Raw genomic sequence first — 22,637 nt, 5'->3', positions numbered from 1 at the left:
TGGCGTTGACTGTGGCTGCGGCCCAGCCTTGGCAGAGGCTGGGGCTGAGGCTGAGGTGCAAGTAACTCCAAATGGAACCCAGAATTCAGCTTGGCCGGAGATCTGGTGCAGTGGGATGCACAAGAGGGGAGTCACTCCACTCCTTTGTCAATAGATGCCTTGATTTTGATACTAAAGTCACTGATGTCTCTTTGAGCTTCAGGGATACTGAGAGTTGACAGTATTCTGCTGGATGACTTTATGAAATGGAATTCCTGATAATGATACTGATTTGTTTCTTCACTTCTTTTGAGTGCAGGAACTGATAGACGAAATGACTGCAGCATTTAGTCTACTTGATCTCGAATAGACATGGTTGCAATAGGGGTTAGTCAATCGGACATCGATTAGGTCCCGATTGGACCTAGATGTGATTGCTAGCTACATTGCCGATAAATCATGGTCTAAGATCCGAATGAATGTTGAATGTCATGTGATGTTCTGTGATGTCGTGTGATGTGACTGTGGATTTTGTACATGTGCTAGATGTGTGTTCCTAGTACGTAGGTACTAACAGTCCGTGTCTGCTAAGACAGTTTATGGCTTTTGTCGGTTTTGCAGGCGTAATCGTGGTCGATTACAATGCTTTCAAGAGGGGGGTATGTCACAAAGTGATGATGTGGCTGCGGACAACAGAAACCCTAATTTATGCCAAAAACCCTAAAATTCATGCAAACCCTAATTTCTGCCAAAAACCCTAATTTCCGGAAATCACGGAGGTGAATTTTTTTATTTATTTTATTTTTATAGTGATGAACGACGCGAATCTTGCTTTTTCTCTACGCAATGAGAAAGAGAGAGAATGCTTTTGCTTTCAAGTTTTGACTCTCTGTGAGAGAGAGAGAGAGAGCACTTGCTTTTGACTTGAAGCTTTTGGGGCTCTGCTTTTTGGCATCCCTTGTAACCTTTAAATTAGTGGTGAGGGCCTCACTTCTCAGAACATCTGGACGCAGAGTCTGAGAGTGAAACCCTAAACGCTCTCTTGTACTTTGATGATTGATTAATACAAAAAGAAATACCGAAAAGGGCGCCAGTCTTTGGGGCCAGTATGTCTAGGCACGGAACTCCGCCGGGCCAGTGAAAATCTATTGTGATCTGTGAATTGTTTTGAAGTGGTTATTTAGTGCTGTCGCGATTGATTCTTGACTTGGAGTGTCCAAGTCTGTTATAGCACGAGGATCCCTGTAACCTGTCGAGTATATCATCAATCCTAGGGATCCGAAATCTGTTCTTGATGGTGATTTTGTTGAAAGCTCTATAATCGATGCACATTCTTCAAGATCCATTTTTCTTCAAATCCAACAACAGTGGAGAGCAATACGGTGAAGTACTACGATGGACAAGACCCTTTTCCAAGAGGTCTTTCACTGGGTTCATAATCGCTTCATTTTGTGCTCGGCTCACACGGCGGTAAGGTGGCCGGTTCGGTGGCGTGCTTCCAGGTATCAGATCAATGGTTTGATCTTTAGGCCCTCTGAAAAGCAATCGGCATGAGTGGGGAGAAAAAAAATCTTGGCGTTCTTTTCTTCAGGTCAAAACATATTCAACCTTTATCCATTGTTCAATTCTCTCCCAAATGAGGAAAGAAATTGAAGTTCATCAAGTACAATCTCTGAGCCCTTCATTTGTCAAAGTCACTTTCTCGGCCCGGTAGTCAATCACGGCGTATTTCTTGTGGTACCAAGGGATTCCGAGTAGAACGTCACTCGCGTGCCCTGAACACCCCTGTCATTGCAAACGAAGTTTGCCAATGCTCGGTGTAATGGCAATATCCCATCCGGGTGCCAGTCGAACTACCTCCACCTGTGGCGTCATTCTGTCGGGTGTAATTCCAAATCGAGCCGCCAATTCCAAGTGAAAAGAAGTTGGCCTTGGATCCTTCAAAAGAGCTTCCTGTTCCTTCACTTTGCCCCAAAAGCGGCAGAGTTTGTACTTTCATTCATTAGATTCGGTGCAGATCCCACGCCATGTGGTATCAGTTCTGCTTTTCTATCTGCCTTTTCTGCCACGTTCCTCAGCTACTCTCGAACTCTCAGGCTTGTCGTCGTCTTTATCATTCTGTTCTTTTTGTGCCTTTTTAGGGCACTTCACGGAGATATGTCCCTGTTTCCCGCATCCAAAGCACTTCCCCTCTCTAATGAAGCGAGCTCTCTCCTCAGGAGTAAGCTTGGGTCGTGCATCCTTTTTCTCTGGGTTGCTCTTTTTCTTTCTACTTTCATTCCCAGAAGTCTGTTCGGCTCGTTGTGTCATGATCTCATTTGTGAGGTAGGTCAGACTGTCAGAGTGAATGGCAAAGCCCCGCTTCGCATGACTCATCAACTCTTGAATAGAAGCTGACTTCTGTTCCAAACAGTGATCTCGGATCTCTGTAGGTAGACCCAAGGTGAACCGCTCAATCTGTTCTCTGAACGAGATCTTCTTGAATGAAGAGGCGGGTAGAAAAGAGCTCCAGAATCTTTCACAATAAGCATTGATTGTATCTTTCTTGGTCATCCAAAGATGGTTCCAAGAAGCTTGTATATCTCGTTCATATTCTTGTGTCAACCAAGAAGAAATAAAAACCTTTTTAAATTTCATCCATTTAACTGGCGCAATCTTGTTTAAAAGAAGCGTGGACCACCAAGTACGAGCATTCCCCTTAAGGTAAGAGGTAGCTCTCCGAATCTTGGAGTGCTCTGAATAGCGTCCTACCGCGAAAGCGATGTCAAACTGCTGTATAAAAGACAAATCCTTCGAAGCATCTGAGTATCCTGAAAAAGTATCAAACTTGATCGAGTGGCCACCTTCCTTAAACTCTCAGACTTTCTTGTTTTTATCTTCGAGAAAGTCACATTGGTTAGCTTTGTAAAAATTCTTCTTGTTCGCATAAAAGTTTCCGTCATCGGAATCTGAGCTGTCTGTAGACGAGTCCTCGGTAGAACTGTCAGTGTCTGGGCGAGATTTAGCCTTCTTTCCCTTTTTCTTGCCCTTTTCGAAGCTTTGTTTCTTGCTTTGCTTTTTACCTTTTCTGTTTTCTTCGCTCGAATCTGAAGAGCTAGAAGAACTGTTAGAAGAAGAAGAAGAAGAACCGGATACTCCTTCAAATCGAACACGCTTCTTCTGTTTCTTTGCCTTATCAAAAGTTGATTGACGACCCAAATATCCCGGGAAGTCAGTGCTGTTCTTCTGCTTTTTGGCTTTCTTTTGCGCGTCAAAAAGCTAGGCGATCTGTGCATCAACCACCTCTTCTAATTCCTTCTCTGAATATTTCTTGTGAGCAAAAGGTTTCTTGAGAGTGGGTGTAGTGGTTTTCTGCCACTGCTCATGCACTTCTTGAAAAGAAGTCTCGCTCATATATTTTGCAAATTTTGGGTTCTTCGCAAAATTGAGCACCATCTTCGTTGCATCGCCGATCAACTAGCGACACTCCATCTCTCGCCGCTCCGCCTGAGTAGGCCGAGGCAGGCCATACTCTCTGCCGGAATCTTTGTTGTGATCCGTGCCCGCATCTCCAGATGCAGAGGGAGTCTACTGATCCTTGCGTAAAGCCATAGGTGCCGCGGAAAAAATTGGGGATCGGATTTCTCGTAGAAGAGAAATCGGCCGTGCTCTGATACCACTGTAACAGACTTGGACACTCCAAGTCAAGAATCAATCGCGACAGCACCAAATAACCACTTCAAAACAATTCACAGATCACAATAGATTTGCACTGGCCCGGCGGAGTTCCGTGCCTAGACATATTGGCGCCAAAGACTGGCGCCCCTTTCGGTATTTCTTTTTATATTAATCAGATCGAAGTACAAGAGAGTGGCTAGGGTTTCACTCTCAAACTCTGCGTCCATATGCTCTAAGAAGTGAAGCCCTCACCACTTATTTAAAGGTTACAAGGGATGCCCAAAAGCAGAGCCCCAAAAGCTTCAAAATCAAAAGCTCTGAAAGGCAAAAGCATCTGCCCTTTCTCTCTCTTTGAGAGTCCCAAAGAAAAAGCAAAAGACTTTTTCTCTCTATCTTTCTCTTGCTATTTGCGTAGAAAAAGCAAGAAAAGCTGCCAGCGCAAATTCCACCGCAAATCACGGAAATCTGTACTGCTGCTGCCACGTGGCACCCCCGGCAGAATTAGGGTTTGCTGAATTAGGGTTTCAGCCTGAAATTAGGGTTTGCTGCAAATTAGGGTTTCTGGCAGATTTTAGGGTTTGCAGGAATTTTAGGGTTTCAGACGGAAATTAGGGTTTCTGCTGTCCGCCACGTCATCACTTTGTGACAGTTTTACTTGCCTTTGTTATTGTGGCCTCGGTTGCGCTTGCAGTCCCTCATGTCCAATATTCTAGAGCATTTTTGGCGGACCTCGTCTACCAAGAAGAGTCTTCGGCTTCTTTCTATGGATAAGTTGTGTTCTCCCAAGCGGCTTGGAGGGTTAAATATTTTGGACTTGCGACGTCATCTTTTGGCTTGGAAAGCTATGTTGTTGCCAGTTTTGGTGGAGCAACAGCAACCCTGGGCTCTCATGGTGACACATTTGTGTACGCACATTGTCACCCCAGCTTTTGGTCATTGGCAACCGATTTATTGCGATGTTGTTTTTGGGAAGCTTGAAGGACACATTCCTTGATGTCTCTTTACCTCTTCTCTCATCGTTGATTGGAAGGTTGTCACTTCGCATTTGTCTTGGAATGGTCGACAATCCGATGTGGATAACTCTCTTCGTTCGGAGAGTCTGTATTGGAGAAGGGCCTTCGCTTCGACTTTGGTTCAACGGTCTCCTCGCCAAGCATATTTTTTTTCCCAAAAAGGAATCTGTCAGGTGCATCAGGTGCTTGATGACTTGGGTTCTATTCTTTCGTTCGTTGATGCAGTGTCCCGCTTTCGGTTGGGTCCTCACTATTCTCCTCTCTAGCGGGAAATTCAAAGGATTCTTGCTGATCACTCACCCATTCCTCCTTTGGATGTGGACTCTTGCTTCTCTGATTGGAATCTGGCTACTACTACATTGGACTGTATCTCAGCTGGCAGTGTATATGCCATCCTTCAGTCTGATATATGGATTGTGCATCATGGTAATCAACTGTGGTTGCTTTCCAAGTCATCCTTGTGGTGGCAACGCACGTTATCTTGCATCTGGCAGAGTCATCTGCCTTTGAAGGAATGTGTTTTCTTGTGGCACTGCTTGGTGGGAGCTCTACCTGTTGGCAGTGTGTTACATGCTCGGCATATTGCGTCTTCCCACTGTCCCAGATGCCTTGAAGCTGAGGAGACTGTGCCACACTTGCTATGGCATTGTTGCCACTCCAGAGCCTTCATTCGGCAAGTGTCGATTGCTCTTCGGCTGCGTTTTCCTTCCGGCTCTTTTCACTGACGCTTTTGGCTTTTCGGGGTGCTCCAGTCACCACATTCTCAGTTTGCGGTGTTCTTCACCCGGGTCAGATATTTTGGACTCTGTGGGCCATCTGGCACCATAGAAACTCCTTCATGTTCCACGACACTTATGTTGACCCCTTCCCCTATTTCAAATTATCTCTTGACCAAACACTACATTTTTCTTGTCGCTGGAGACATCACTCTTGATGCCTACAGGATTTACTTTGACTGCTTCTAGCTTTCGGAGCCTCATAGTGCTCTTCTCTTTGTATCGCTTTCTTTTTGTGGGTTTTCCTCGCTTTGAGGTTTCCCACTTGTAAAGTAATCAAAGCAGATTTACAAAAAAAGTGTGCAACTATGACCTGCTTGATCATGCACGTACTTCTAGAGGCTCACGAGGGTGCCATAGGCTAGGTCCTAAGCTAAAATTGACGCTAGACTGTAGCAAAAGCTTGTCCACGTAGTGCAAGTGAAGTGTACACGTGACAACAACTGTAAAAAAGCAGACTCAAATACGTTTTCTAAATTGCACTCTCCATGGTCCAACGTGTTATATATCTTGTTCTATGTGTGTAAGAAAATCATCCACAATGTACATTGTCACTATCGAATTGTCAGCACTGAGTTCTTTTTGTGCTAAAACATAATATTACTGCCTACCGGAAATCACCATCACTTCTTGAGCGTTTTAACTTCTTGCTAACCCATGAGAGGGAAACCCCATCGCACAAGTAAATATATAGTAAATCTTGTAAGATCTGCAGTACTATATAGTCCAAGAAATAGAGTATCCTTGTGACTGGCCCTCAAAGACCTATAAAAGAAGCCCTTTGGGCGCCAGCGAAGGCAGAAGACGAAGTAGTATCGATAGACAATGTATCATGGCTTGGGAGAAATCTTGAGGTTCTCGCTCAGCCATTACACCACACACATTGCCCCAAACTACAAATCTCTCTTCTTCTCCGAACATGGTAACCGAACCCATCCCTACATCGTTGAGCCCATCCCATTGAGTGCGATCCGTACCATTGCCTCCATTTGTCTTAGCTCCCATTCTCTACGCTGCGAGACAGGACGTTGGGGCACTGGCGAGGAGTCTCATCGACTTTGCACCTTATGTCCTCGTCAAGTGCGAGAGAGTGAGTACCACACATTACTTGAGTGCTCAGCTTTTGACCACATTAGGTCCTCTTTTCCCCATATATTCAGCCATGAGCTCTCCCTACATACCTTCCTCTCCCAACCACGACGTGGACTCTCTATTGCGACGCTCATTTCAGCCATTTTTGAGCATCGAGAGTCACTTATGACCTCCACTCACACCACGTGACATATTCATTTGGTCCCATAGGTCATATTTGACCTCCGAGGACGATAATAGAACTCTCTCTCTCTCTCTCTCTCTCTCTCTCTCTCTCTCTCTCTCTCTCTCTCTCTCTCTCTCTCTCTCTCTCTCTCTCTCCGAGGAGCTGGTGAACATCGCGAGTGGCTAGCGGCACAACGTGAGGGCAGCAAGGCAGCGAGCTGGCCATCTCTACCTCTCTGAGGCGGCGGTGGCAAAAAGACGCGAGGGCAGCCAAAGAAGAAGAGAGCCAGGCTCGCCCTGTTGCTCGCCCTGCAGCTGTTCACGTGGCTCAGCTGTTCGACCTGCTGCTCGCCCTCTCTCTCCCATCGCGACGACAGCGCGAGGGCAGTGACATCCTACGCGAGGGCAGTGACATCCTATGCGAAGACATCCTACGCGACGGGCAGGGACATCCTACGCAAAGACATCCTACGTGAGGGCATCCTACAAAGAAGACATCCTAAGAAGTAGTTCCCACACAACATCAAAAGCAAATCAAAGGAAGTGCTCTCTCTTTTGTGAAGGGTGAGTCAAACCTAGGTGAAGAGGAAATTCTCTCTCTCTCTCTCTCTCTCTCTCTCTCTCTCTCTCTCTCTCTCTCTCTCTCTCAGGGCCGCGCGAGGACCGTACGCACACACGCTCTCTCTGCAAGCTCTTCTACGAGGAGAAGGACTTCCTCATCGTAATACCCTACCCCACATTTGTGGCTTTGGTTCGATGGATCCGCCTACCGAAGGGGAAGGGCCGGGTGTAGATAGCTACACCACCCCCAAAAAGACAACAGCTACATTTAAACGGAGAAACAGAGATACTGTACTATCACCAGGATCCTTACGATTGGAGAAAACCTCCAGGATACATGATGACCTAATGATGGAGAAGGTCCAGGTGATGCTCAAATCAGAGCTAAATTATATGAGGGATGACATCAGGAAGGAAATGCACGCGAACGCTGAGAGCTACAGGAACTCCATGTATGGAGACATGATGAGAGAACTAAGGAGAGAGATCCAGGGGATACAGAATGAGGAGATTCAGAACTTGAAAACGGAATTACGAAACCTAATCAAGGCCGAAGTAAATGTAACAGAATGTGTTACGCAAAAGAAAATCGATGAGGCAGTAGCAAGTTTTGAAGCATGTAGAACAAATATGGAAAAGCAAATGGGGGAAAAAAGATGCAATAATCGAGGAGCTAAAAGGAGAACTTGCGGCTTGCAAATCTGTAACTAAGGAGAAGGGAGACGACCAACCTTCGCTGCTGAAGGAGCTCGAGGACATGAAGGATCAGATGAAAGCTCTACGGGAAGGAGATGAACAGAAATCGAAACGGCATCTTCATGGGCGGAACGTCTTTGTAAGACACAAGAAAAGGTTGATGAAGGAGAGAAATGGATTGAAGATAAGAAGAAAGGGAAGGCCCAGATGCCCGATACCACACCTACCTCCACCATTATTAATATGACCATTGAGGAAGAGCAGAAAAGGAAGAATCGGGCTCTACATGTGCGGGTCACAGGAGTCCAAGACAAAGAGAATGTAGATGAAGAAGTGAAGGAACTGCTACAACGTATGGGCATCACAGAGCCCACTCACACAAGTGCATGGAGAGTGGGCAAGAAAGGAATCGATGTGAAGGGAAACGTAAAGGATAGGGCACTTATTCTCCGCTTCCCGAATATAGAAATAAGGAAAGAATTTCTAAAGAAGAGGCCAGCTCTTAAGAAAACCGGTATTTTCCTAGGAGATGACCTTACATTGGCACAAGTGGCACACATGCAAGAGTTGATGCCAGAGATCAGGGCAGCAAGAGAAAAGGGGAAAATCGCCTTTTATAGAGGAGGGAAAGTAGTGGTTTTGGAAAAGCGCTCAGCATGACGGTGCGAGACCGATGGGGCGACGCTCAGAATAGCGGCGTGGAATTGTAATGGATCATATAGGCTAGATGTAGGTGCCTTTGAAGACAGCTTTAGGGACAGACATAGTTTTCTACTCAGAGACACACCAGATACCGGGACAACGTATGCCACATGTGAAGGGTTATTTATGGGAAACAGCCGGTCGACCAGACAAAAGATCTCTACGGGGTAGCCGGGGTTCAGGAGGAGTAGCGGTCTTATTTAAAGAAGAGCTGAAACCACTACTACAGATCATCAGGAAAGATGAACAAGCAAGGTATATGTGGGTTAGAATGAGAGCCGAGACAAGTAGATTTCTATATATCGCTATATGCTACTTCCCTCCAAGTACATCAGTCTACTCCTCACCTAAAGGACAGTCCCCTTTCTCCATATTGAGTAATGACATATGGGAGTTTTCTAGAGATGGAGACATCGTTCTCTTAGGAGACTTTAATGCTAGAACGGCCAACTCTCAAGCAGTATTCTATGATACCTCTGAGGAAATGCTCAGAGAAGTGGATTTATCACAAAGGGGGCTTACTAGAAACTCACAGGATAAAGAACACACTGAATATGGTAGACATCTCATGGAGATGGCAACTACACATGGTTTGGCCATACTTAATGGTCTAGAGAATTTCCCTTTATCTAGGGGATTCACATGCTTCCCGCACAGGCATGGGGCTAGCACAGTGGATTATGTCATGACTTCACCAAGCTTTCTTTCTAGTATCGAGGACTTTACGGTGGGACCCAGACCAGTTGGAATTGCAGTGGATCATGCTCTCTTGACCTTATCAATCTCCTTTCAATATAATGCCTCTCAAGTACCAAGGAAGAAGACACACACAAGATATACTTTCACACCAGAGACTGATTCAGTCTATGTGGCAAAGATCTATAATAGGATGTGGGCAGCCGAGCCAGTATATACTGTAGAGGAGATTACTTCTCAGTTAACAGAGATACTACATGGAGCAGCACAAGAGGCATACCCACATACTCAACCTGATCCGAAGAGAGGATCTGGGAACATGCCCCAGAACAGTTGGTATGACGAGGAATGCAGAGAGACGAGAACCCAGGTACAGAATGAGCTTACACTTGGGATCATCACATATAAGCAGTCTCGGATTGCTCTTCAGCGTATAGTACATCGCAAGAAAAGGGCATTTTTAGCCAAACTGGAAAAGGATTTATATTAGCTTTTCTTGAGTCAGGACTCACATGAGGCCTGGCGCTTATTTCACGAGCACTCACCGCCTCCGACGATTACTTCTCCTGAGATTTGGGGTCAATATGTAACATCATTATATATGGTATCTGGACAGCCTCCACTACCAGATCCGCTAGAGCCATGCCCTACTACTAGTATGCGCAACTGTCTTCGTGGTTTCAGAGACACGGGTTCAGTATGGAAAGATTACCCCCCTTCCAATACTCTCTTGAGGCTGCATCACTTGCAATTACACGAACGGAGATTAATAAAATCATCCGTCAGGATCTTATACAGTTGGATACTAAGAGGACATGGGTAGACCCTACACAAGAATTGGGCACGAAGATGGCCGACTACAAAGAAAACTTCCTACAGCTATCTGAGGATGGATTTGTGACTCGCCCAAGCTACATGGATACCCACCTGTCTCATGGTTTGAGATGTGTTATTGGTCAGATTCGTACATCCTCACACCATCTGGAAATTGAATTTGGCAGATTTAGGGGAATCCCACCTGAGAGCAGAATTTGCAAGTTATGCGGAATGGAGCCGGAGACAGAATTACACTACATATGCCATTGCACTGTATACTATGAGATACGTGGGCGTTTCCATTGCCATGGTAGTGTATGAGCTCGAGGACATGTTGCCATGCTTCAAGGTTTGTTGAGGGAAAGGCACCAACTAATTGTTGTGACAGAGTGGAAGGTCAACAAATGCCTTGAAAGACTCGGAGAGTCATACTATGCCTCTAATTGGCACTTAGGAAAGAGGGGCATCGGGAGACTACGACTATGTCCTTGCAGGCTGACAAGATGCCAATTGACCTCCACACTAGCAAACAATGTCTCATTATAAGTAAACATTTCTTGCTATTGTAAGATGAGAGCTTTGTAAACACATATCAATCTAGGATATAGATTAATTTTCGTCAGCTTTAACATTAGTAGATCCCTTATCTTCTAAGAGGTTTCCTTCACGTGAATCTCTTTGAGAGCCTTGCATATTGCGTTTGCCATAATCTATAGAATGTAATCTTTACATTGGAATTTCTACTATGACGTCCGATTCTTGTAAATTTAGGATTTAAAGTGATTGGGCCACTCCTAAAGTTTGGGATGATGTAATATCACACTATTCATGATTTTTTTTGTCATGCTTTGGGTTTTCGCCATTAAGTTTGGAAGGCTCGACACTAAACCGGCTCACAATTTTGAGTATGGCAAAAAAAAGTTTTGGGATGATGTAATATCACACTATTCATGATTTTTTGTCATGCTTTGGGTTCTCGGCATTAAGTTTGGAAGGCTCGACATGCAACCCGCTCACAATTTTGAGTATGGCAAAAAAAAGTTTGGAAGGCTTGATTTGGTTGTTGTGTTGAGCTAGTTGGAAAAGTCTTTTGCATCTCTTGCCAAGTCCCCTTTGCTGCAAAGAAGGGTTTTCACATTTTAAAAGTATTTTTCTCCTTTTGCCCATTTATGGTGAGCTTTACCATGAGGTGAAACTTCTTATGGGCAGGCGTAGTGATTTTATCACTTGTCAATTTTGCTCTCCTATCTCCTACCACTCTTAAAGAATCCTCCCTAGTCCCCCTACATCCCCTTTCTCTCCTGTCCCCTACCCTGGCTGCTTTTCTCAAGCAGTGCCTTGCAGCCAGCAGGCTTGCACCACCTGACATGCACCGTGTTGCACACTGCAAGAGCAACCTACTCACAACGGTCTCCCTTCTCACAGACAGCAGCTTATCGACCTTATACCTTCACCTCTTGCTCAAACAACACCCTCGTGCCATCTCACCAATGAGTCACCATGATCTTGTAGCGTTTCTCTCTCTCTCTCTCTCTCTCTCTCTCTCTCTCTCTCTCTCTCTCTCTCTCTCTCTCTCTCTCTCTCTCTCTCTTGTAGCATCTCCTACGCGAGCAGCCTGTCAACACCTTTCTCTCTCTCGCGGAGCAGGTCCTACGCGAGCAGCATCTCCTACGCGAGCAGGTCTCCTACGCGGGTAGCTTCACTACGCGAGCAGGGCTCTCTCTCTGCGCGCGAACTGAAGGCTGAAGGTAGCGGGTTGCTCTCCCCTTGTCTCTGTGTGCGAACTGAAGGCTGAAGTGTGCGAATTGCTGCTGCTGCTGTTGATGGCGCAGAGGGCTGTTCTCCAGCAGGTCGCGCGCAGGAAGCTCTCTCCGTGAGCAGGTCTCAGGGCAGCAGGGCAGTGAGCAGGCCCTTCTCTCTCTCTGCAGCAGCAGCGCGCGCAGGGTGAGCAGTAACGCTAGGGAAGTCTCTCTTTCTCTCTCCACCCCGAAGGGTTGCCGAATTTGGGCGCCACCATAGCTACAGACAGGCGCTGCCTTTGCCGAAGATTCCATAGGTAGCAGGGGTCGCCACATTTGTGGCTCGGGTTCGATGGATCCGCTTACAGAAGGGGAAGGGCCGGGTGTAGATAGCTACACCACCCCAAAAAAAACAACAGCTACATTTAAACGGAGAAATAGAGATACTGTACTATCACCAGGATCCTTACAAGTTGGGAAAACCTCCAGGATACATGATGAGCTAATGATGGAGAAGGTCCAGGTGATGCTCGAATTAGAGCTAAACTATATGAGGGATGACATCACGAAGGAAATGCACGCAGCGCTGAGAGCTACAGGAACTCCATGTATGGAGACATGATGAGAGAACTAAGGAGAGAGATCCGGGGGATGAGGAAATTCAGAAAATTGAAAGCGGAATTACAAAACCTAATCAAGGTCGAAGTAAATGTAAGAGAATGCGTTATGCAAAAGAAACTCGATGAGGCAGTAGCAAGTTTTGAAGCATGGAGAATAAATATGTAAAAGCACATGGGGGAAAAAGATGCAATAATCGAGGAGCTAAAAGGAGAACTTGTGGCCTGGAAAAGGATTTATATTAGCTTTTCTTGAGTCAGGACTCACATGAGGCCTGGTGCTTATTTCACGAGCACTCACCGCCTCCGACGATTACTTCTCCTGAGATTTGGGGTCAATATGTAACATCATTATATATGGTATCTGGACAGCCTCCACTACCAGATCCGCTAGAGCCATGCCCTACTACTAGTATGCGCAACTGTCTTCGTGGTTTCAAAGACACGGGTTCAGTATGGAAAGATTACCCCCCTTCCAATACTCTCTTGAGGCTCCATCACTGGCAATTACACGAACGGAGATTAATAAAATCATCCGTCAGGATTTTATACAGTTGGATACTAAGAGGACATGGGTAGACCCTACACAAGAATTGGGCACGAAGATGGCCGACTACAAATAAAACTTCCTACGGCTATCTGAAGATGGATTTGTAATTCGCCCGAGCTACATGGATACCCACCTGTCTCATGGTTTGAGATGTGCTATTGGTCAGATTCATACATCCTCACACCAGCTGAAAATTGAATTTGGCAGATTTAGGGGAATCCCACCTTAGAGCAGAATGTGCAAGTTATGCGGAATGGAGCCGGAGACAGAATTACACTACATATGCCATTGCACCGTATACTATGAGATATGTGGGTGTTTCCATTGCCTATTTAAAGAAGGCTTTGGACCTCTAGATAGAGTCATGCAATACCAAGATCAAAGATGCTTAGGCTTGTACCTACTGGAACTACATTGGCACAGGGATAATCTAATGAGAAGACAAAGAGCACTACAGCCTCAGAGGCACATCACAGATTTCTTCGGATCGAGAGAAGGAGGAGTGGATGGAGAAGCAAGAGGCCAGCAGCCAGCACAAAGGAGTACCCACATTCATACTAAAGGCACCCTCGTTGATAGGGCGATTGAGCTTAGGAAATCGAGACGACCACGACCGAGATGCAGAAGCACACTTCACCGGAGGAGACTACAACAAAGGATTAGAAGCATTCTAGCCAGACACCCAGAATGCTCCTAAGAAGTTTATTGAATACTTTGTATTTAGTTTTTCACATTTAATTTCACACTTTCACACTTTTCACACTTAGTACTTTAGTACTAAGGTACCTAGACATTGTAACAGATTCACCACTTTTGTATCAGTTTGGTCTCATAGGTCATTCTGGCCTTTTGAAGACGTTAATATAACATTTCATTTCATTACACTCTCTCTCTCTCTCTCTCTCTCTCTCTCTCTCTCTCTCTCTCTCTCTCTCTCTCTCTCTCTCTCAGCGCGAAGATGGCTGGAAATGTCACTGATGTTGACACAGATACATAAATTACACAAAACCTAAGCATAGACAGAGAACCTTACCTGCCACCGCCCGCTACATTCATGCCATCGATGTGATTATATTTGTGGTGGAAGTGTCCCTACCAAAAGAAAAATGTAATTCATAACTTAGCCCTTCTGGGGAACATACAAAATTACATTATTGCAATTTAAAAGTTGTTCAGAGTCAAGAATATTTTATCATGCGCAACTTTTTTCTTTTTTCCGAGAAATAGATCCTTCTATTAGTTAATGAAAACTGCCCATAGGGCTACATCCACCTCTATGAGAGAGGGCTACAACAAGCATGATGGGAGACTCTCCCAATGAAAAAACAGCATATATACAATGAGGCTAAATCAAGAGATGGGAGGAGGGAAGAGCCACACAGGTGGTCAGTAGTGCCATCTGAGCACCCCCTGGACTATGGTGTAGAAAGGCCCAGGGTGCCAGAGTCGAAGAAAAGCCTCGCGGCACTCCCGCATGCGGTCGGAGCTGCCGTGTAGTCCCTCAAGCTGTCCTCTGAGAGTATGGATCAGCTCTAGCCAAAAGTCACCAACAGTCTCTGCTGGTGGCACAAGATGAGCCTAAAAGATGCGGAAACAGCGGCCCCGCCAGATGAACCAGAGAGCTAGGCCGCTGATGAGCTCCCAACACTCCTCTCTCTCACTGCACCACTCCTGTGGAGTAAGCTCTGTAGCAGGCTTGACTGTAGGTCGCCCCCCCTGTATCACTCTCATCCTGCTTGTGGAAGATAGCTCAAACTGAAGTGCTGGGCCCTTGAGGGTGGACCAAGCCGCTGCCCCCCAAGTGTACCGTCGAGCCGTGGAGAGGGCAAGCATCAGCCGAAGAACACGTAGCCACACCTGCTGGGCCGAGGGACAGTCCCACAGACAGTGACGCTGACTCTCCACCAACTGGTCACAGGCTGCACATGCGGCCGAGAGACCACTATGCACAAGCCAGCTCCCTACTGCTGTGGCTCTGTGTGCAACCAGCCACTGGAACAAAGTGACGCTCCTCGGCTGTCTGGAGTCCCACAGCCTCTGCCAAAAAGATGCCAAGAACTCGACTGTATGGCCCTCCTCATGCCAATGACGTGCTGCAGTGGGGCGGGCCTCTCTCTATGCTGCAAGTATATGACATCCAAGCCGAACAGTGTACTGAAAGAAGGGGACTCCTAGGCGGTCTGCAGAAGAGAAGGGGTCCCTCCATAGCCACTCACCAGGATCCCACTGTACTCGTGCCAGTGGACAACACTCCCAAGTCCATAGCCTCTAGTGTCCAGTCTCAAGAGCTGCTGGGTCAGGGTCTATGACGCAAGTCCTCCCACAGATGCCCACAACTCGGATCCTCTGGAAACAGCACTCTGCTACCTGCGGGGCCTCTACTGCAACTTGATATAATCGTCCCACACCCTGAAGCTCGAAGAACAGGGTTGGGACAGTCTCTGAGCAAGCCCTGACTGAAATGAGAACCTCCAGTCGTGTGAAGGCTCCCATCCACCGGGGTGCTACTGGCTCGAAAGGCGTGAACCACTCAGCTGGAAGTGACTCTGAGATGTCCTGACACATGCTCTGCACCCCTCTCATGCCTTGAAGCTGGACGGCCTGCACCTCCTCTGACAAAACTGTGAACTCTAGCCAGTCACCTAGAGAACGTGCTGGACCTGCCGCCATGGGACCCCAAGAAACATGAGGCCGACTCCCAACCAAGTGGCCTCTCTTAGTGCTAACCCTGGGGTTCCAGACGAGGGGCTTCCGTAGGCGCTCCTCTGTGCATGTCGCCTATCTCTGCTCTAGGCCACGCAGTAGGAGCTCCCAAGATCGAAGCAAACTCACAGCGAAGCGGTCCTCCAGTCTCCTACTCAAACCAACTCAGTGCAACTCTGTAAAGATCCATCTGGTCGAAGGTGTCCAAGGGCCTCCTGACTGAGGCACCCTGGCACGAAGCCTCTGCAGCAAGAACTCCTTCCAGGGCTCCTCGCCTGGAAGAAGTCCTCTGACGACGAGCTTCCCAAGAAGGGCTCTGCTCTGCTGTGCTTGATCAATGATCCCAAGCCCTCCCTGAGAAAAAGGAAGTGTGATGACCGACCAAGCCACCTTGGCTCGGGCAATCTGAGTGTCACGACCTGACCAAAGGAAGTTCCTGATCAGCCTCTCTACGTGGCTGATACAAGAACTCGAGAAGAACCAACAAGAAGTGATGTACCACATAGTCGCCAACAACACCTGGTTGGCAACTACCACTCTACCAGCCAGCGAAAGTCGTGCTGAGCTCCAATGTAACAGCTTTCTCCTGATAGACAGGAGAAGAGGAGCAATGTGCTGCTCGGGGGACAAGTCCAAACCAACCTGACAACCCAAGTACCGAACTGCAGTCCCTGGAGGAATCCACATGAAACCCTCTCCTGGCATCCAATCTGGCACAAGAGCATTGCCAACCGAGAAAGCCACTGTCTTTCTCCAGTTGATAAGTGCGCCCGATGCACAACAGAAGGTCTCCAAAGCCTGCTCACATCTGTGTAGATTGGCCTCCTGGCCCTCTAAGTACAAGACTGAGTCATCGGCAAACTCAGCGTCCAGAAGCTCATCTCCCCGTATAGGGAGTGCTAAGCCCCTCAGACCAACGTGCTACAAGACCAAAAATCTGCTCATCGCCTCTGCATAGAACAGAAAGAGAAAGGGGGCAAGAGGACAACCCTGTCTGACCGATCGTGTGAGCATGAAGCGCTTACCTCTACCTCCTACCAAAATCACCTGACTGTGAGCCTGTCTGTACAAAGTTGACACCCCTCTGATCCAAGCATCTGGGAAGCCCATCCTACGTAGAGTGCCCTCTAGAAAGTCCTCCCCACGGAGCCGTGCCAGGGCAGAAGCCTCCGAGAAATTGAAGATGTTGTCAAGGATACTGGGTTCCTTGACAAAACCTGTCTGAGTCCCATATATAAGGCTCTCCAAAAGTGGGTGAATCCTCAAACTCAGAGCCTTGGCAAGAATTTTGTAGGCTGAGTTGAGGATGGTGATGGGGCGCCACTGTCGAATCTCATCCAAGGAGCCACCCTCCTTTGCAATGAGGTAAATCAGGTCCTCACTCATGCTATCCGGCATCACTCCTGTGTGCAGAATGTACTGAAAGGCACCACATAGATCTGGGCCAAGCAGGTCCCAGTAATCCAAGAAGAAGCTGGGAGTCAGCCCATCCTCACCTGGACAGCTACCACGAGGGAGGGCCCTAAGAGCCGTGTGCAGCTCCTCAAGCTGAAGAGGCATCTCTAGCCTCTGGCGCATCTCCTCAGTCACAAGACAAGGCATCTGTGCCCAAACCTGCTCCCTGCATGCACCCTGCCGCTCTGACTGAGGCTCAGCCGAAAGTAACTCACGGTAAAAGTCAGTAGCAACTGCACGCATATCCTCGGGCTCACAAACAACTGACCCATCGGGTCTCCTCAACTGATTGACCTTGGCATGCGAGTGCCGAGGTCCTAGTGTCTCAAAAAAAGCACCTGTCACTCTGTCACCCACCTGAGTCCACTGAGATGCCTGTCGATGAAAGGCAAACTCATGACGCCTCTCCTCTGTGCAAGCAAGCTCTTGGCGAGCCTACTATAATTGCTCCTCCAACCATGGACTGTCTGGATGCTGCTCCTGCATCCTCTGTAGTGAAGCAATGCCTCGTCTGAGACGTTGCTCCTCCTCTCTCACTGCAGTCGCTGTAGCCCGTCGAGCCAGAGACTCCTGAAGAAAAAAGTGGCTAAGCTGAGCTAGGCCTAAGGCCACTATGTCTGCAGGTAGAGCTTGGCTGTCCATGCCCTCTGTCCAGAGAGCCTCTACCCTCTCTCTGAGTGCTGAGTCCAACAAGACCCGCTCTGGGATGCGGAGCATCGTGCTCCCACTCCTCTGCCTGTCTGCCACTCTAAAGATCACTGGTGCATGGTCCGAGAAGGATGTCCCTGCCAGGATGCCCACTGATCCTCCCAAGTCACTGAAGTGGTCACTAGTGTAGAAGCGATCTATCCGCGATAGATTCACTCGTCCCACTTTGGGGTGCGACCTAGAGAAGGCAAGACTCTCTGGAGGCCTCACAAAGCCAGAGTGCTGCCATGTGTCCGAGACCCTCAAAGTCATACACAACCTCTCCCAAGCTGCTAACTCGACTCCATGCAAAGTAGCATGGCTGCCTCCGATCCTGTCAGAAGGGTCCTCCAACATGTTGAAGTCCCCTCCTACACACCAATGGTCAACCTGTGGTAAGGACTCAACAATCTGTGACCAAAACTGTGCACGAGTACTCGCCACATTGGGCGCATAGATGTTCAGGAAGCCCACAAGGCCACCCTGAACCTGCGTAGTGATCCACTGAGCCCTGCCTGGCACAATAATCCCTCTGCCCACAATGGCCTGCTGCAATGAGTCCGCAATAGTCATATATACCCCTCCCTGGATGCCTCCAAGTCCAAAAGCAGCTGACCAAAAGGTATCATAACGTCCACGCAAAATCTGACCACATCGCCGAATGTGGCTCTCAGACAAATGGTGCTCCTGAAGCATAAGGAGATCAATCTCTCCTCCCACAAGGCAACGCTGAAGCTCCTGATCGCAATCGGCCCCGCTGTCGCTGAAATTGGGGCCCACCTAGTCCCTGCACGTTCCACGAGACGATCCTCATGGGGAACGAGAGAGAACAGATGCTGTCGCAGCAGCAAGACGGGCTATCTTCGAGGCTGGCTTGGATGGGGAGTAATCCGCATCCGAGCGTCCTCTAGATAGGCGAGACTGCAGTGAGTGCCTGGCCTAAGCCCAAGCAGAGAGAGCCATGCGAAAAGCAACCTGCTCTGTCCAGGAGTCCTCATGAATGAATACATAGCAAGGCAAACACTGCGTATCATAAAAAAAGTACACCACAATGTGCCTACATCCTGTTGAATCTGGGGGTGTCACCACAAACTTGGCCAGTGGCCACAAAGTCTGCAGCAGATTTGTAACTCCATGTTCTCCCATGTGGTGAGAGAACTCGAGAACCTGTGTATGCAACCATCCCACCACTGAGTCGAGGGACCACTTTGTCTCGGTCCTACCACAGAGGGGGAAAGAGAAACCAACTGCTGAGTCCAAGGCCTCTGTCCCCCTAGCGGCGAGGAACAAAGCATGGACCCTGAAGCAGGCTGCCTCGTGGTCTGCTGCGGAATCGCCGAGAAAGCGAGTGAACCCATAATCGAAGAAATCCCAGTGGCGTCGGAGGTCAATGCTCGTCAGACCCCGGGGGATAGCTGCAAGGGAAGATGTCTGAATTTGCAGAGGGGGCCGCAAGAAAGGCTGGCCCTCTCTCGCTAGGCGACTCGTGGCAAAAGCGCTGCCAAGAGATCTCCTAGCCGCCGGCGAGGGACCAGTCTCCTGAGTCGACTGTGGTACTGAAGCAGGAGGAGGGGGAGAAGGAGCTGGGGGGGGGCGGAGGAGAAGAGAAGCGGGGTGGGGCGACAGAGGCAGGGGGGTGAGGTGGGGAGTGGACTGGAGCAGAAGGCGGGAGGGGGGGGGGGGGGATGAGGAGGAGGAGGGGAACTCTGAAGGGGGGGCGGCTGGCGAGGGTGAAGCAGAGGTGGATGCTGGTGTAGGGGGCTCCTCGTGCTCAAGAGGACCAAAGCGGTTCCCCGTGGGAACCCACTGCTGTTGAGTAGGCACCTGAGGGCCACTCTGAGTGCCAAGCTGTCGCTGTGGCCCCTGGCGTCGACGGCGACGGGCCTGCTGCCACCCCTCCTCCGCTGGAGCCCCAGGCTCGGAGGGTGGCTCTGAATCTGTGCGCTGTGCCGCCGGCTGTGGCTGCGGCCCAGCCTTGGCAGGCTGGGGCTGAGGTTGAGGTGCAGGTCGTGGCCTCCTCCGTGGACAGGCCTTCGCTAGGTGGCCCAATCTGTCTGCAAATGAAGCACTGGTTCGGGAGACCTGAGTACTCCACACTTTGTCTAAACCAACCCCCACTCACCCAGGCAGAAGAACGACCTTCGGGAGCGTGTGGGTATCTCTTACCAAAACTCGAACTGAAGGGATGCCAGCCGCCTTGGCAGCTACTGATGCTGTCGTACGAGGTGTCTCCAGGACTGTCCTGATGGCGGAACCAATCTTGGAGAGAAGTGGAAGGTACTCCCTCTGTAAACCCGGAAAGCAGACTGAGATGGGGATGTCTGCCTCCTCTACTAGCACATCCGAAGTCGGGTCAAAACCATGTCGCCACTGTCGAAAGTGGGCGCGTGATACTCGGATGGCCAAGGGAGTCATAGCTATGACCTTGGAGGCCATCTCGGAAGTCTCGAACTCGATCTGGTAGTACCCCCGTCCGAGAATCTGGACATCTAGGATCTTGCTCACCTCTGCGAGAAGGCGGGCTTGGAGAAGGTCTCGCAGCTCTCCTCTGCTAGGTCGGGTGCCGAGAACCTTGCAGTTGACCAAAGTCGCCTGCAAGCGCTCTACCTTTGCGGCAAGGCTCTCTTGCTCTGTCGGCAAAAGAGCAAGTCGAATGGTGGGCTCAGCAGGGTCGGGCGAGGGGGCTTCAGGCGAGTCCCTCTGTGGCGAAGTTGGAGCCTCCATCTGTGTCTACTGCTGTGGCGCAGGAAGAAGATGGCGGGCGGAATTTGCAACTTGACACGCCAAGCACTGCCCCAAAACGGAGTCAATGCTGAGAGTACCAATGTGCAGGATGTAACAGTGAGGAGAAAAAAGCAGGCGGGTCGACGGGGGGGGGGGGGGGGGGGGTGGTGGAAACGGCTACTGCGAGAGCGCAAGCAGCAACGGGCGGGGGCAATGGCGGGAGCTGCGCAACAGGGGGGGTCGGAAGGGGATGGCAGGGGCGGCAGTGGCGGGTGGGGCTGCAGCAGCGGCAGTGCCGCAAACTGCCACAGCTGGGGAAAGGCAGCGCGCGGACACGCAGGGCAGCAAGGGGGCAGCGAGGGGGGGGGGGGGGGGGGGGGGGGGGGGGGTAGAGAGAGGGCAGGCGGGAAGCGATGGGGGGGGGGGGGAGGGGGGGGCGCAGTGCAGGGGATACTGTAGCAGCGAGCACCTGTTGTCAAGTTATCATTCTACCATGCGCAACTTGTTGAGCACATCCGCGTAGTCGGGGTCAAAGCTCCTCCAAACCAATGGGAGGAGTCCAACTTGTAAGGTGGTCTGCTCAGGTATGGGAGCGCTACATACAAGACAATTCCACTTCCATATCGTGTATACTAGTACGGCCGACCGCCTTCGGCGGCCTCTCTCTCTTTCTCTCTCCCACTTTATCGCATGTCCAAGAGCCACTCTTATTTTTGGAATTTGGAATTTAGCCTTCATCTCGTAGCTTGCGCCACGTGTAAATGGGACTCCCATCCGCCATATTATGTTAGTTTAGATGTACTAGTGTGGTTGGCGGCCTTTGGCCGCCTCTCTCGCGTGCTGTCTCACTGAGTGCGTAGGGTTGCAGGGCGACAGTGCACATTGGCCGGAACCAGCCGGGGAAAGGAGCTCTCGCCACGTGTTGGGGGGGGTAGGGGGGGCAGGGCGGAATCCCTCCCCCTTTTATAATAGTATAGATATACACTATATGTGTAAAATTTTGTGTTCTGTAATATCGAATACTCACAAAATTTAGGTCTCGGTTTGTCTCGACCTTATGACTTCCCTAATTGTTTTTTTAAAAATAAAAAACGGTGCGTGAATTGTATTAAGAGAGCAAAAAAATTACATAAGGAGCCCAAGGAATGGGCAACGGGATGATACAAAAATCTAGATACAAAATCTCTCATCCTAGATACAATTGGGATTGTAGCGGAGGGAATCGGATTCTGAATGAGCTTCAACGCAACCTATTCTTGAAGTGGTTGAGAGTACTTCGAATCCAGAATTGGATCACTGCCTTCAAGAGAATCACTGAAGCTTGAGGCATTATCGGACGGAATCCAATTCAGCTCGGATTGCAGGTAACAAGTTACTAGCATCATTCCACTCATCTTGGGCATTTTGGAGGTCTTCCAAGAATTTACATTGATTCCTGGCTGCATCCTCAGAGGATCCATAAACATGTAGCATTCATGTTCTTATTTGATAAATTTGAGCTTTTTCGAAAGCTAATTGGTGGACATGCAAATGAATTTCATCAAGAAACCCTCTAAATTTGTGTCATGTGAGCTTGATGGGCATCCTCACAAAGAAAAATATTCCATATAGCCCACATAAACTCGGCGCGTATGTGGCTGTCTCTTGGTAAAATCTCCTTCCAAGACCAGGAGAAACCTTAGAAAGGACGTTCAAAGGGCAGTTGACAAAGAGACACGGCAGGTCCTCAACTGAAACATGGAGCAGCGGGGGCAGCTGCCAGAGATGAGGGGAAGAGGCGCTGGACCAGAGGGATTGCAGCTTGAAATACCACTGCCTTCTATCCAGGGTAAGATTCCACGACAAATCTTGGTAAAGGAAACGAGGATGAGCGAGGGAGAAGCCACCTCGCCATACAATGGCTCCAAGAGAAATGTCAGTGGAACAGTTAAGCATCCAAAGAGGAGAGCTGGGGAGAAGAGTGCATCTTCGACAGATGAAGGAGATTGAACTTGAGGGAGAGATCTAGA

The 22,637-nt window shown here is 48.9% G+C and overlaps 1 protein-coding gene across 1 annotated transcript in view; it reads right to left on the bottom strand.

Moving 5' to 3' along the window:
• Nucleotides 1-22,088, bottom strand: part of LOC147420060 (uncharacterized) — a 54,972-nt gene extending 32,884 nt beyond the window's left edge. Inside the window, exons 1-3 of the mRNA XM_086504076.1 lie at nt 21,904-22,088; nt 21,121-21,223; nt 14,093-14,151 (exon numbers count right to left, since the gene is read on the bottom strand). Of these exons, the coding sequence (XP_086360202.1) occupies nt 14,093-14,151; nt 21,121-21,223; nt 21,904-22,088 (347 nt within the window). The remainder of the gene's footprint in view (nt 1-14,092; nt 14,152-21,120; nt 21,224-21,903) is intronic.
• Between the last annotated feature and the right edge of the window lie 549 nt (nt 22,089-22,637).

The sequence above is a fragment of the Adiantum capillus-veneris genome, chromosome 28 (genome assembly GCF_014529385.1).
Source record: "Adiantum capillus-veneris isolate H3 chromosome 28, ASM1452938v2, whole genome shotgun sequence".
Taxonomy (NCBI): Eukaryota; Viridiplantae; Streptophyta; class Polypodiopsida; order Polypodiales; family Pteridaceae; genus Adiantum; species Adiantum capillus-veneris.
Note: the sequence above shows the minus strand (reverse complement) of the source record. Positions and strands in the feature narration are given on the sequence as shown.